Raw genomic sequence first — 15299 nt, 5'->3', positions numbered from 1 at the left:
CACTACTTTCATCCCTACGAGGCACTCCGCGGCTGCTCGCTGGCAAACACACTTTCTCCCATGAGTACACATTTGTTTTCTGCATTAACAAGATAGAGAATTATTTCATTGATAGCAAGGCCAGTGTGAACAGGATGCTCAGGAAGTGCAGCCGTGGAGTTCCTCCCGTGGAGATCCTCCTGGAGACATCTTGTTAATTACGCAGCATCAAGCGAAACACTCGAGGCAAACATTACCAGCTGGATTTATTGCACACACACTCCCCCACTATCAGTTAGTCAGTTGAGTCTTATTAACCATAAAGCAGTTGAGGAGCAGGGAAAACACAAATTAAAAGGATAACAAGCATCTTCAGAAGATCAGTCCTGGTCCCAAGTGAAATTCTAGGGCTATTAGGCATAATGTAATAAAACCAGCACACAATGAGTACAAAATTCATTTTCAAAAACAAACTCAGTATTTTTTTTTAACATTTTACTGGTTCAGGATATGAACAGTCACTTCTGGTTTTAAAAAGCAGTAAGACTGTTAAAAAACAAAACAAAACAAAAAACCAGGGATACAACTGCAAATTTTCTTGCCAGGTGGGTCGTGGCACACACCTTTAATCCCAGCACTCAGGAGGCAGAGGCCAGGAGATCTCTGAAATTGAGGCCAGTCTGGTCTACAGAGCAAGTTCCAGAACAGAGGGCTGAACAGAGAATTAAAAAAGAGAAAAGATTTCAAACTTTCTCTACTCTACCTTTGTGTTTCTCTTTATTGATAGTTTATTTAGTTTGAGACAGGGTCTTGCTATATAGCCTGGACTAGTATTGACCTTGCCGGCCTTCTGCCTCAGCCTTCCAAGTACTGGGATTACAGGTACATGTCACCACACCCAGCTATTAATAATTTTTAATCCCTAGAATAATTTAGCTAAAGGATTGCTGGCAGACGTCGGGCAATATTTTTATAGAGAGCAGAGAGCACCGTGAATCCAGCACAGAACGTAAAGCAGGGGAAGGGATGGACAGGGAGGAGGGCGCTGGGCCAGGGGCTTGGAGGAAAGCAGACCAGCCCTTAGCGGTGAGCATCCTCTCACACAAAGTAAATTGAGAGGCTGGGGAAAACTGCTCAAAAACAATAGCCACACCCCTCAAACATAAGCCAACCTACCAATTAGAAAATCATCACTATTTTACTACTAAATCAATTGACGAAAGGGAGGTATTGTATACATCCATGGATGCAGAGGAATGAACTATCCTTTGGCTTGAGAGCATCTGCTCCAGGAGACAGATGTGCCAGACAGTGAACAGGCTGACCTGTCACAGCTGTATTGTTCTGTGCTGCTCATGCTCTCTGCTCAGGGACACACCAGTGCCCTTAACTCCTTACAGATCCGTGACTCTGTTTTCATGGTGGTATGGACCGCTGCAGGCTCTGCCTTGTATCACAGCCTTCTGCTTTTCCAAAGAGATGCCAGGCACGGGCCATTCTGCGAAGTTTAGCAATATTGGGTTTAACCTATGAGAAGAAGAAGAATAACTATAATTAACAATAGGAAAAGCTGGTGGCATAAATGTTTATTTTTTTATTTTTAAGTATTTCAAAGTATGGCTCCCCAAATGTGTTTAGATTTCTCCTTTCTGGACTCAGAAATGATGATAGTGTTCCTCAGAATTAAGCTGTGAGTCTGAGTCTGGATGCCTATTTCCCCAGCAATGGGGATAGAGATTTCTCAAAGAGCTGGGGTTTCAGGGAGGGCTGTGGGGCTGTTGTGCCTGTATGCATGTATGTCTGTGCAACATGTATGTGCATGCCTTGTGCCTGAAGAATCCAGAAGGTGTAACTGGTGTAACTCTATTTTACAGAAGGTTGAGAGCTACCATGTGGGTGCTGGGAATCCAACTTGGGGGTCCTCTGGAAGTGCAGCCAGTGCTCTTAACCACTGAGCCATCTTTCCAATCCCATAACACGAAGAGTTTCAGTGGAGTAAAATCAAATGGATAAGTCAGGGAATAGTACATGAAATCTCCACACAAGAAAAGACTTTACAGCCATCAGCAAGGAAGAGAAGCAAGAGAGGATTCTGGAAAGCAGCAACACAGTCTCATGTACGCACTCGTTTCATTTCAGATCGTAACAGGAGGCTGGAGAGATGGCTCCTTGATTAAGAATACTGACTGCTCTTCCAGAGCACGTGGGTTTAATTATCAACAGCCATATGGTGGTTCACAATTATCTGTAACTCCAGTTCCGGCAGATCTGACACCCTCTTCTGGCCTCCATGGGCACCATGTACACACATGGTACATATGCATACATGCAGGCAAACCACCCACACACATAGAGAAAAGAAAAATGGATTAAAACAAGAATAGGAAGTGTTCTCAATTGACGCACTCCGTGCACCTACTGCATTATCTACACCACTGTTCATGTGCTGCTCACACCACAGGTCAGAGTCACGGCACAGCAGAGATCGCCAAAGTCTTGCTCCCTTTCCCATGATGCAACACAAGAGATCCTGAGGCAGACAGCAAAACTGCCGGTCTCCATCGCAGCCTCACTTGCAAGGGACTGGATGTCTCGGCTATGTTCTCACAGCTTTGAGCTCAAAGCATTTCTGCCTCTAGGAATAATCAAACCTGGAGCCGGCAAGCAACTGATATGTTTAGGATATGTGATTTTCAGGATAAATGTGCAATGCTAAGTTTAAAAACCAGGAGGCCATCGTGGAGATAATCCGACTCTGTAATCTAAGCTCCCCTTCAAATGGGAACTGAAAGACCAAATGTGTGGCCTTAGATAAAACTTCCAACGCGTGTTTTTAACACACTCCTGTGGGGAGGATAAAGAAGGATCACAGTTAGAGAGCAGAGACTGGGAGAGAAAGAAAAGAACCTTTGCCCCTTCCTGATGCTACAGGTCTGTGCTGGTCAGTGTCTGTCAACTTTACACAAACTGGAGTCGCCTCAGGGGAAACCTCATTTGAGAAAACGTCTCCAGCAGACGGGCCTGTAGGCAAGTCTGTAGGGCAGTTTCTTGATTAATAATTGATGTGGGGGGGTCTAGCTCATTGTAGGTGATGCCACCCGTGGGCAGATGGTCCTGGGTACCGTGAGAAAACTGGCTGAATGAGCCACGGAGAGCAAGCCTGTAAGCAGCACCCCTCCTGGGTCTCTGCTTCAGTTCCTGCCTCCAGGTTCCTGTCCTGCTTGAGTTCCTGAACTATAATTAGGATGTACAAGCCACGTATAAACTCTTTCTTCCACCACGAATGTTTTGGTTGGTTTTATCACAGCAACAGAAGGCAAACCAGGACAAGGTCATTACTGCACCTGCTTTTCCTGCTCCAGGTGGTCCAGGTCAGCTAAGGGCAGCATTGAAGGTCTCCCATGGGCACACTGGAATGGCAGCTGGCACAGGGACAGAGCTTCGATAAGGCGATAGCTCTCCTCTAGGCTCAGGGAATCATTAAACTTGACGGCCCCTAAATGGAAGAGACACCAAATGTCACATTGTGCATGGTGAGAACCAGTGTGCACGGTGAGAACCAGTGTGCACGGGGAGAACCAGTGTGCATGGGGAGAACCAGTGTGCACGGGGAGAACCAGTGTCACCCAGGGTCAGAACTGAGCACCTGGACAAAGGAACGGATTTCTTAGTCTGACCTCGAAACTGGCACCTGAGGTCAAGGAATAGGCTAGGGCTTCAGGAGTGCCCTCCTGTCTCAGTTCTATATGGAGTTTGCCCCTCTGGTCTCTTGGAAGACATTCCTTAACCTGTTAAGATCTTCCTTTCGGGTTTTTTTCCTCAAAGACATAGGAGAGCAGTGAGTTTGTGAAGTTCTGGTTTCCTTCTGCCCATGAAGGTTCAAAAGCAAATTCTGTTTTCTTATAGTGTCTATTTTACTTCCCTTTTTCTTGATTTCCAGAACAGTCTTCCCAATCTAATCCTTTACATGTCAGAACTTATCTTTATTCTAAGATCAGTAACTGTTAATGAAATGTCTGCTTTGTATTAGGAGCCCTTTAGACAGTTAATGAACAGATGCCTCTGCCCCATGGCTCTTGTGCTGTAAGAGGTAAGAAATCATGAGGCAAGCCATTACAAGGTAATTTAAATGGTCAATGCCAGGAAACACAGGTAAGAATATGCAGCACAAGGTCAACCCAGTTTAGAAGGCCAGGGAATGCTCTCTTGGTAAAATAATTCAGCTGAGAGGCTGGAGAGATGGCTCAGAGGTTAAGAGCACTGACTGCTCTTCCAGAGGTCCTGAGTTCAATTCCCAGCAACCACATGATGGCTCACAACCATCTGTAATGAGATCTGGTGCCCTCTTCTGGCCTGCAGTCAAACATGCTGTATACGCAATAAATAAATAAATCTTTAAAAAAAATAATTCAGCTGAGATGTTGGGTTAAGAAGACAAGATCTATTGGAGAAGGAGCAGAAAGGTCTTTGAGGTTCAGGAAAGGCCAATGCAAGGGTGTCAGGACACAGGAGGGACAGGACCAAAGAAGAGGGCAGAGATGTAAGGAGCACAATGGAGGGCGTGGCATGTGCTGAAACCCAAGTGGTAAGCAGGAGCCAAAGCATGGAGACCCCTGTAAGCTGTAGGCTATGGCCTTGCCACGTATGCTGGAGATGCCAGTGATCCCAACATTTTGGAGATAGAGACAGGAGGATTCAGAATTTAAGATTATTTTCAGCTACATATTAAGTTAAGAGACCAGCCTGGGCTATAAGAAACTTTATCTCAAACAAATAGACAAAAATAAAAAAACAAATAAACACATAGCTGGGTGGTGGTGGTGCACACTTTTAATCTCAGCACTCAGGACACAGAGGCAGGTGGCGGATCTCTGTGAGTTCGAGGCCAGCCTGGTCTAGAGTGAGTTCCAAGACAGCCAGAGCTGTTACACAGAGAAATCTTGTCTCAAAAAGCCAAAAATAAATAATAAATGAATACATACATGCAAAAGTAAAGAAATAAATACAAACATACATAAAATACGTTTATGCCAAAAGTATTAGTAAATGTCAATGTATATTTCATATAGAAGAATGACATGCTTAAAGGCATGTTTCAGAAAGATTTGCCTGGCTGGGCGTGGTGGCACACATCTGTAATTCCAGCACTTGGGGGGCTGAGGCAGGAGGATTGCTACAAGTTAGAGGATGGCATACTCTCCATAAGTAGTTCTAGGACAGCCTAGAGTCCAAAGCAAGACCCTGACAGAAACAAAACAACGGCAGGTCCCTGTGGGCCCTAAGAGAAAAATTACTCAGCAGGAGTCAGAAGGGGGGTGAGGACCAAGTGGAGGGGCCGTGGGGGTGGGAAGGGGGGCCGTGGAGGTGGGCAGTGGAGGCAGTCAGGTGCAATGAGGTGTTTCGGGGGGCGGGGGGGCAGACTAAGCTGGGAGGGCAGAGGCGAGAAGACTGAAGGGACAGGAATAAAATGGGGTGTCAGTGGGTCAGGTAACAGTTGTGGGGGCCCCACAGCTGTCACTTCCTAACATGAGGTTGCAACGCCACGTCCTCTAACGTCCTCTACTCATCACGGCCCCACTCAAGACCCCCCACCAGACCTGATGCGTCCTGGACCAGCTCTAAAGGTTTCTCTGGAACCTTCTAAGCGTCTGGTCTTTATTTCCAGCCTAATTTCTTGGTACTCTTGGCCGCTCCTCATGAGAGGAATTTACTCCTGGCCTTTGTGGCTCTGCCAAAGCTGTTTCCTCACGCTGTGATGAGCCCCAGGCTCACTCTGGGCCCGACTCCGAGTGCCTCCCTTAGGGCCCACTCCTCTGCTGTGCAAGTCAGTCTGCACCCGGATTGGTGTTTTACTTTTAAGAAGTAATTTTCAGTGCAGATTCAGTTTCTTGACCTAAATCACAGTCTGTAAAGGTGAGCAGAAATGTGCATCTGGCCTCCTATACAATCACTGTAGCTCTGCCAGTGCTTGGCACACCCAGGATTCTAACCGATGCGCAGGCTCTTACCATGGCAGGCCTGAGAGGCCAGCACCTTCTGGACGGTCAGCGGCAATGTCCCTTGGATGCCTCCTGTGGTCTGGAGCAGCTACATTATTAATAAAAGGGAATGAGATAATGAAGCCTCTTGTGTGCAGCACTTCAGTGTGACCCTCAAATAAGAGAGAAGCTTACCTCCACTTGTTCTCGAATAAATTCCTACAAAGCCAAAAGGAAAACAGGCGTGAATCCACTGTTCCATCGTACATGCTCCTTTAGCATTTAAAACCATCCCCAATGACATAGGAAACGGTCCCCAGAATTGGGAAATATGACGACATGAAATCAAAGAGTCTGCACGACACAGGGGACTCAGAGCCTACAGTGTGGGGAAAATCTCTGTCTCTAATGCAAGAGTTAACACTTAGAATATAATAAAGGGCAGCACACACACACACACACACACACACGCACACAAAGACAAAACTCTTAATCAATAGATGGGCTAATGAACAGAACAGACAATTCTCAAAAGAAATATAAATGGTCAGCCGGGCAGTGGTGGCGCACGCCTTTAATCCCAGCACTCGGGAGGCAGAGCCAAGTGGATCTCCGTGAGTTCGAGACCAGCCTGGGCTACAGAGCGAGATCCAGGCCAGGCTCCAAAGCTACAGAGAGAAACCCTGTCTCAAAAAACCAAAAAAAAAAAAAAAAAAGAAAGAAATATAAATGGTCAATAAATATCTCTTTAATGTTCAACATTCCTAGCCATCAGAAAATGAAAATCAAGCCTTCTTTGAGATTCCATCTCACTCTAGTCAGAAAAACTATCACTAAGAAAACAAATGGGTGCTGTGGGATGGTCTGTATGTCAAATGTGTTGCTGATTGGTCAATGAATAAATCACTGATTGGCAGTGGCCAGGCAGGAAGTATAGGCGGGACTAACAGAGAGGAAAATTGAGAGAACAGGAAGCTGGTGAGGGAGACACTGCCAGCCGCCATCAGGATAAGGAAGATGTAAAGTACCGGTAAGCCACAAGCCACGTGGCAAGGTATAGATTAATAGAAATGGATTAATTTAAGCTGTAAGAACAGTTAGCAAGAAGCCTGCCACGGCCATACAGTTTGTAACCAATATAAGTCTCTGTGTTTACTTGATCGGGTTTGAGCGGCTTGGGACTGGCGGGTGAGAGAGATTTGTCCAGACTGTGGGCCAGGCAGGAAAACTCTAGCAACAAATGGCGTCCAACGTGGTGATAAGAGTTTCCACCTAAAACCTGAGAAAAAAGATTCTAAAACGGAGCTAAAAACAGCTTCCTAATTGTCTCTCTCAAATGAGCGGCAGCTGCCGGTTTGAGCTACTGGCGGGTTGCTGGCGTGCGCGCTCGACCTGCAGTATGGCAGGAATGAGGCCTCTGCAAGTGGCACATTAAGCTACATTGTGGATTTAGCCTTTGCTAGTACAAAACAAAAAAAGAGGTTTCTGGGCTACACGCTGCTTGGATAAAAGCATAGACCCACGATAGCTCCCAGAGCTGGCGGTAAAGTACCACGCCAAGTTGGGAAGCTGAAGTGTGCGGAGCCAGCAGCCACAGCTGCTGCAGCTTAAAGCAATAGATTCACAATAAGACAGATTCAGATGTAATAGTTTACAATGTGTGTAAAATATACGTAGGCTTGAAAGAGACAAAAAAAGGTGATATATACGGTATAGAAACAAATACATGGTTTTAAAAAATAAAGTCTTTAAAGAGACAGTAAAATTAATATAAAAAATAAGCCACGTAGAGATGACTATTACACAGAGAGTCTGGATTGTGTTGTCTTTGGGATTCTTAACTACAGAGAGGTGTTTGATTGTAAAGGAAGCTGAGTTAAACCAGTACGTATATTTTAAAGATACTTTGACTTCAAAATTTGGATGTAAGGATATGTTGCTTTGGAAAAGAGTCTCTTTTGTTTCCACAGAAAGCAAGAGGCTATGGATTTGTTCCAGAGTAAGATACATCAGGTTTGACCAGCCAAGACCCCCTGAAACCAACATCCAGAACCGTTTCAAGACAACTGGCTCAGATGATACAGCCTCATGGACTACTCCATGATCCTAAAATTTTCTTTGTTTCCCCAGAAGATACAGCGCCCCCCTCCAGCAGGAAGTAGTAAGAGAAGCTACGCCCAAATTCCCAAATATACCAAGCTGACTTTGAAGATGTGTAAAGGTTAAAACCTTCCTTTTTAAGAAAAGAAAAGGGGAGGTGCTGTGGGATGGTCTGTATGTCAAATGTGTTGCTGATTGGTCAATGAATAAATCACTGATTGGCAGTGGCCAGGCAGGAAGTATAGGCGGGACTAACAGAGAGGAAAATTGAGAGAACAGGAAGCTGGTGAGGGAGACACTGCCAGCCGCCATCAGGATAAGGAAGATGTAAAGTACCGGTAAGCCACAAGCCACGTGGCAAGGTATAGATTAATAGAAATGGATTAATTTAAGCTGTAAGAACAGTTAGCAAGAAGCCTGCCACGGCCATACAGTTTGTAACCAATATAAGTCTCTGTGTTTACTTGATCGGGTTTGAGCGGCTTGGGACTGGCGGGTGAGAGAGATTTGTCCAGACTGTGGGCCAGGCAGGAAAACTCTAGCAACAAATGGGGGCTGGAGAGATGGTTCAGGGTTGAGAGCACTGGCTGCTCTTCCAGAGGACCTGGGTTCAATTCCCAGCACCCACATGGCAGCTCACAACTGTCTGTAACTCCAGTTCCAAGGGACTCAAAACCCTCACGCAGACATGAATACAGGCAAACACCAATGCACATAAAATAAAATTAAATAAAATCTAAAAAAACAAATAAAAAGAACAAATGAAGCCAGGTGGTGGTGGGACATACCTTTAATCCCAGCACTTGGGAAGCAGAGGCAGGAGAATCTTTAAGTTCAAAGCAAGCCTGGTCTACAGAACAAGTTTCAGGGCAGCAAGGGGCTACACACAGAAATTCTGCCTCCAGAAAAACCAAAAAGAGAAAGAAAGAAAGAAAACCAATCCTGGCAAGGATGTAGGTTAAGAGGAAACCTCAATTGGTAGGAATGTAAACTACAGCAGCTACTATGAAAAGCAGTGTGACGCCATCTCAAAAAGCTTCTACACAGAACTACCATATGACCCAGCATCCCACTCACGGGCATGCATCCAAAGGACCCATCCCCTACCGTGGAGGTACTACTATTCACAGATGTCGAAACATCCAAGTGAAGGGACCCAGGAAGACAAACCATGTGTTCTCTCTCATAGACAGATCTTAGCTTCTAGTTGTTAATGGTGAGTGGATGTGGGTAGGGGCTAGAAACTAGAAAGGGGCTCCTGAGACAGGACGGAGCAGCTTTGAGGGAAGGGGAGACAGGGCAATGGAACCCAGGAAGGTAAGGTGGAAGGGGGGTATCGATGAGGGGACAGCGGGGGAAGGGGAGGGAGGGAGATCGGAAGGAAGTGGGGGAGGAAATCAACCAGAAGAAAGAATTTATGAAAATGCTCAAAGGAAATGTTACTTTGTAAGCTCATTTTTAAGGTTCAGTTCCATTTGATTGTAATGTTATGCGTATGGGTGCTTGCCTCCATGCATGACTGTGCACCATTCAAATGGAAAAGCTTCTTTTCCAAAGCACACCTGACAAGCATCTCCTCCTGGTATAGCTTTGTCCTTGTGGAGACGGTTTCCCCCTTCAATACAGACTTGTTATGAAGCCCCATCTGGTCTTGAACTTACGATCTTCCTGCCTCAGTCTGCCTACACCCCTTTATTTACAAATTAAATTAAACCTGGCTCAAAAGGTAGAGGTACCAATCCCCAGGATTCCTACAGTGGAACGAGAGAACTGTCCTCTGACCTTCACACACACACACACACACACAAACACATGCGCGCGTGCACACACAATAATATGAAAATTTTTAATTAAAGCTGATACTATTAAACGTGCCAATCTACCTCTGGAGGCACACACTGTCTCGCGCTATGGTACGTCTACTGATGGTTTAACAACACTAACTTGCTGCAAAGCTGAGCACAAGGGAAATCAGGCCTTAACCTCTGCTATTTTCTCTGATGGCTGTGTGAGTGGGGCTGTGAAACACGGTTGTAAGCCTAAAGAGGGGGGAACAGTCTCATCTTCAGTTCATTTCTTATTTCAGTTAATGTTGACAATTTAAATAATGTTAAAAAGACTCAGTCATGCCAAGCACAGTGGTGCATGCCTTAAATCCCAGCGGATCTGTGAGTTCAAGGCCAGAGCTACAGAATGAGACCCTGTCTCCAAAAAAAAAAAAAGGCTCAGACATCAAGCTGGAACACAGGCTATTAAGAATGTATCAGTGGGGCTGGAGAGATGGCTCAATGGTTAAGAGCACTGGCTGCTCTTCCGGAGGACGAGGGTTCAATTCCCAGCACCCACATGGCAGCTCACAACTGTCTGTAAGTTCAGATCTCCAGGATCTGACACCTTCACACCAATGCATATAAAATAAAGTTAAAATAAATTTAAATAAAATAAAATGAGGCTTAAAAAAAAAAAAAAAGAATGTATCAGTGGCCTGGCGGTGGTGGCGCATGCCTTTAATCCCAGCACTTGGGAGGCAGAGCCAGGCAGATCTCTGTGAGTTCGAGGCCAGCCTGGTCTACGGAGCAAGATTCAGGACAGGCACCAAACTACATGGAGAAACCCTGTCTCAAAAAACCAAAAAAAAAAAAAAAAAAAGAATGTATCAGTGAGCTGGACCATGGTGGCGCACGCCTTTAATCCCAGCGCTCAGGAGGCAGAGGCAGGTGAATCTCTGAGTTTGAGGCCAGCCTGGGCTACAGAGTGAGTTCTAGGACAGCCAGTCCTACATAGTGAGACCCTGTCTCAGAAAAAAAAAATGTATCAACGGCTGTGGTTGCTAGGATTCACAAAGTTACCTCCCTTGACACTGAACTGCTCCAACTTCTCCCAAAATCAACAAATCTTCCCATCAGCCTGACTTAATGTAATCAGAGTTTCTGAAACCATACGCTTTGTTTTCATTTGAAGTAAACTCTTTAAGAGTAGTCTTTGAAGTCACTTCAGGGGTTTTTATTATAATTTCCTGGTTAAAACTTTAGGTATTGAATTACAGTAAGACTCTCACAGATCCCATCTTTTGGATTTGACACAATTTGAATCCAAACCTAGAACGAGTCTGAGAAGAGATGAGCTGTGTGGCCGGAAAAGAGCTCCGCTGAACACAGGGCTGAGGCTGTCGCCAACAGGCCACTTGGAAAGGAAGAAAACAAAAGGGCTGGCATTGGGGGCGCCTCTCAGTCTTCAGTGTCTTCCTTCCATCTTAGAACAAAATGTCCACAGCCCCATCTGCAGCCCTGTCCACAGCCCTGTCTGCAGCCCTGTCTGCAGCCCTGTCCACAGCCCTGTCTGCAGTCCCCTGTCCACAGCCCTGTCTGCAGCCCTGTCCGCAGCCCTGTCCGCAGCCCTGTCCGCAGCCCTGTCCACAGCCCTGTCTGCAGCCCTGTCCGCAGCCCTGTCCGCAGCCCTGTCCGCAGCCCTGTCCGCAGCCCCCTGTCCGCAGCCCTGTCCGCAGCCCTGTCTGCAGCCCTGTCTGCAGCCCCCTGTCCACAGCCCTGTCCACAGCCCTGTCCGCAGCCCTGTCCGCAGCCCTGTCCGCAGCCCTGTCCGCAGCCCTGTCCGCAGCCCTGTCTGCAGCCCTGTCCGCAGCCCTGTCCGCAGCCCTGTCCGCAGCCCTGTCCACAGCCCCATCCCGCAGCCTCATCTGCAGTCCCCTGTCCACAGCCCTGTCCACAGCCCTGTCCGCAGCCCTGTCCGCAGCCCCCTGTCCGCAACCCCCTGTCCGCAGCCCTGTCCGCAGCCCTGTCCGCAGCCCCGTCCGCAGCCCCGTCCACAGCCCTGTCCACAGCCCTGTCCGCAACCCCCTGTCCGCAGCCCTGTCCGCAGCCCCGTCCACAGCCCCGTCCACAGCCCCATCCCGCAGCCTCATCTGCAGTCCCCTGTCCACAGCCCTGTCCGCAGCCCTGTCCACAGCCCTGTCCGCAGCCCTGTCCACAGCCCTGTCCACAGCCCTGTCCACAGCCCTGTCCACAGCCCCATCCCGCAGCCTCATCTGCAGTCCCCTGTCCGCAGCCCTGTCCGCAGCCCTGTCCGCAGCCCTGTCCACAGCCCTGTCCACAGCCCGGTCAGCAGCCCTGTCCACAGCCCCGTCTGCAGCCCTGTCTGCAGCCCTGTCCACAGCCCCATCCCGCAGCCTCATCTGCAGTCCCCTGTCCCTTACATGGGAACTCAACCACTTCTAACCTCCAGTCACCACCCCATCTCCCTCTGTCTACAGCCAGAGGTTTTGGTGTCTTTTTTCCTCAGAGCTACTGACGGAAATCTAGGGCTTTGTATGTGTTAGGCAACCACTGACCTACATTCCCAGTCTTTTTGGTTTTGTTTGTTTGTTTGTTTGAGAGAGAGAGAGGGAAAGAGGGAGGGAGGGAGGGAGGGAAGGAGGGAGGGAGGGAGGAAGGGAGGGAGGGGTGTCCTATGTAACCCAGGCTAGTTGGCCTAGAATTATGTAGTTCAGGCTAGCTTCACGCTTGTAATCCCCCTGCCTCGGCCTCCTACGTGCTGGAATTAGAGTGTATGACAGCAGGTTGGCCAGGGTTCTTGGGTGAGTTATCAGGCTCCACTCCTGACCACCATGCTCACCCATCTGTCAGATCTCATCCCAATGGCATGATTCCAGATCACCCGAGAGAGTCATCGCCAACCCCAACTGCGCATGTTTTACTGTCTGGCCACTGTTAACTACTTCCTCTGGTTTACAGCTCCCCTCGGCTGAGGCGATGTTCCCTTTCCTGGGCTCTTCCCTCCTCAGCATTTCCAGTCACCTCACAGCTCTCCTGCAGCATCACTCCCTGTCCTCACACACCCTCAGAGCCTGTTCTACAGGCTCTGCCTTTGCCCCTCCCTCTCAGTCTCACTGTCTCTGGGCACTTCTTCACCTTCCCACATCACCAAATGTGCATGCTGGTATCGCCAACAGATACACACAACCCAGAGTTCTTCTCTGGATGCAAGAGTGCAGTCTGCCAGGCCCCGGCACCCTGTACCTGAAGACACCGTCTCTGCGCTGAGGTCACAGTCACCCCAGCAGGCGCTCCGCTGTTCCTGCCTTCCTCTTCAGAAGCTCCACTGTCCTCATCCAACTAGAATGCTCAGGGTCACTGTAATGTATCTCTTCTCCTCTATTTCCCCGTGTGTCCTCGACCAAATCCTCTGGAGTGTCAAATCTGTCCACTTTCCATTCCCACCACCACCGACTCAGTCAAATCATATGGCGACCAGTAAGTACAAAAGCTTTAACTCCTCAGCCTGCTTCCAGCCGTTCCCAAGCCTACCATGTATCCTAACAGCCCCTACGTCTATCTTCTCGTTTTTGTGCATTATTTTATTACATTAGTCATATGTAGATGCATATGTGTGCAGTCATGCATGCATGGACACATGCCGTGGTGTGTACGTGGAGGTCAGTGGACAGACTGAGGGAGGTCCTGAGGATCGAACTCAGGTCAGACGTAGCTGCAGCACCTTGACCTGCTGAGCCATCTGGCTGCCTCTGAGTGTTTTGCCTGAAGTATGTAAATGCTTCACATGTGTGCCTGATGCCCATGAAGGCCAGGAAAGGGCACTGGAGCCCCTGGAACTCAGTTGCCAACACATACAGGTGCTGGGAACAGAACCTGGGTCCTCTGCAAGAGCAGCAAGTACTCTTAACTTCTCTCTCTCCACCCCCCACCCCCATGAGACAGAGTCTCACTGTGAAACCCTAGTTAGCTTTAAACTGCTTACTCCTTAGGCTCTGAGCGCTGGGCCGACCAACAGGTGCCACATGAGCAGCTCTCTCTAACACTTCTGGACATCTCTACTCTCCACACTCCACTGCACTGTAACTAAGTGTCCGTCCTCCTTACTGAGGGCTAATTCATCTTCACATCTCAAGCGCCTGGCACGCTGACCGGGCCACAACTGCGTGCTGACTAAAGACGAACACTGAAGTTAGTGACATTCAGCTGCTTCCCGGGCACTGAAGACGTATCTCACCTCCACGATACTCTTAGTCACGGTACATCTTCCTCTTCGAAGTTCACTGGCTTCTCTTTCCACGAAGCAGAGTGGCACTTTTCCCACAAGGATCAAAGACTCACTAGCATCTGGGAAGATCAATTCAAGTCCCAGATCTTCTAGATGTTTGTGGTAAGACCTAAGGAGAAAGCCCAGATGTAAATGCATGACTTCACTCCTTCAGTGCGAGTGCCAGAAACTTGGTCCTTTTCAAAAGCTTCCATGACCTTTGGAAGCTGTATTGTTTTCCTTATCCTTATATGTGTTTAGGATTTTATTATCAAATTTCCTTTTCAATTACAGTAATTCTCATTCACAGTTACGCTTTCTAAGAATTCAGTTACTTGTGGCTGACCGTGATCCAAAAAACTACATGGAAAATTCCAGAAGTAAACTTTTTTTTTCTTTCTTTATTCTGGGGACTGAACTGGGGCCTTGCACATGCTAAACATATGCATCTCCAGCCATAAAGTTTAAACTGCCTGCTGCTAAGAAGTCTGATCAAATCTCCAGCTGTCCCACTGAAGTGGCCTGCCCTCCAGCATATCCACACTGTACATGCCACATACCTGTTAACCACTTAGTTATCAGATGACTACTCCAGTATCGGTGTTTTTAAAAAAGATTTATTTATTATATTTGTATCCCATGTGCATTACTATTAGCCTATATATATGTGTGGACCACATGCTTGCCTGGCACCTGCGGAGTCCAGAAGAGGGCATCGGATCCTCTGCAACTGGAGTTACAGTTGGTTGTGAGACTTCATGTGGTTGCTAGGACCCAAACCTGGGTCCTCTGCAAAAGCAGTAAGTGTCTTAAGCATTGAACCCAGCCTAGTATGGCAGCTTTTATGCTCAAGTAAGCCTTATTTTATTTCATAATGTCCCCAAACACATTCGTAGTGATGCAGAGGAGGCAGCAAGCATAAAATCAGGAGGACAGAGTGATCACGGTACAGGACATGTGGACAGCCGTGGTGTAAGGTGGGAGTCTACAGGGAAACGATATACACACAGGGCTTGGGGTGCCATTTCCAGGGATCTGCTGAAGTCCTGGGGTAAACCCATCATCACATGTAAGGGAGAACTACTGTGCAGTAACCTTTTTTCCTTCCATTTCTCTATTGAGAGAACCAATTTGCTTCCAAACCTTATTCCTAAGTTTTCATTCTCCACTAAAGAACTAACCAACTGA

At 47.6% G+C, this 15299-nt stretch overlaps 1 protein-coding gene across 4 annotated transcripts in view; it reads right to left on the bottom strand.

Annotated features, from left to right (window-relative positions):
- Positions 1-228: 228 nt before the first annotated feature.
- Mlh3 (mutL homolog 3) overlaps positions 229-15299 on the bottom strand; it is a 37378-nt gene continuing 22307 nt past the window's right edge. For all 4 annotated transcript variants that reach the window (XM_052739275.1, XM_052739274.1, XM_052739277.1 and 1 more), the window contains 5 exons: positions 14082-14241; positions 6153-6176; positions 5988-6066; positions 3324-3475; positions 229-1506 (listed from right to left, as the gene is read on the bottom strand). In XM_052739275.1, coding sequence (XP_052595235.1) covers positions 1396-1506; positions 3324-3475; positions 5988-6066; positions 6153-6176; positions 14082-14241 — 526 coding nt within the window. In that variant the 3' untranslated portion in view covers positions 229-1395. The remainder of the gene's footprint in view (positions 1507-3323; positions 3476-5987; positions 6067-6152; positions 6177-14081; positions 14242-15299) is intronic.

The sequence above is a fragment of the Peromyscus californicus genome, unplaced genomic scaffold, assembly GCF_007827085.1.
Source record: "Peromyscus californicus insignis strain IS unplaced genomic scaffold, ASM782708v3 Scaffold_15__1_contigs__length_86483966, whole genome shotgun sequence".
NCBI lineage: Eukaryota > Metazoa > Chordata > Mammalia > Rodentia > Cricetidae > Peromyscus > Peromyscus californicus.
The sequence above is the reverse complement of the archived record's forward strand: the minus strand, read 5'-3'. Positions and strand labels throughout refer to the sequence as shown.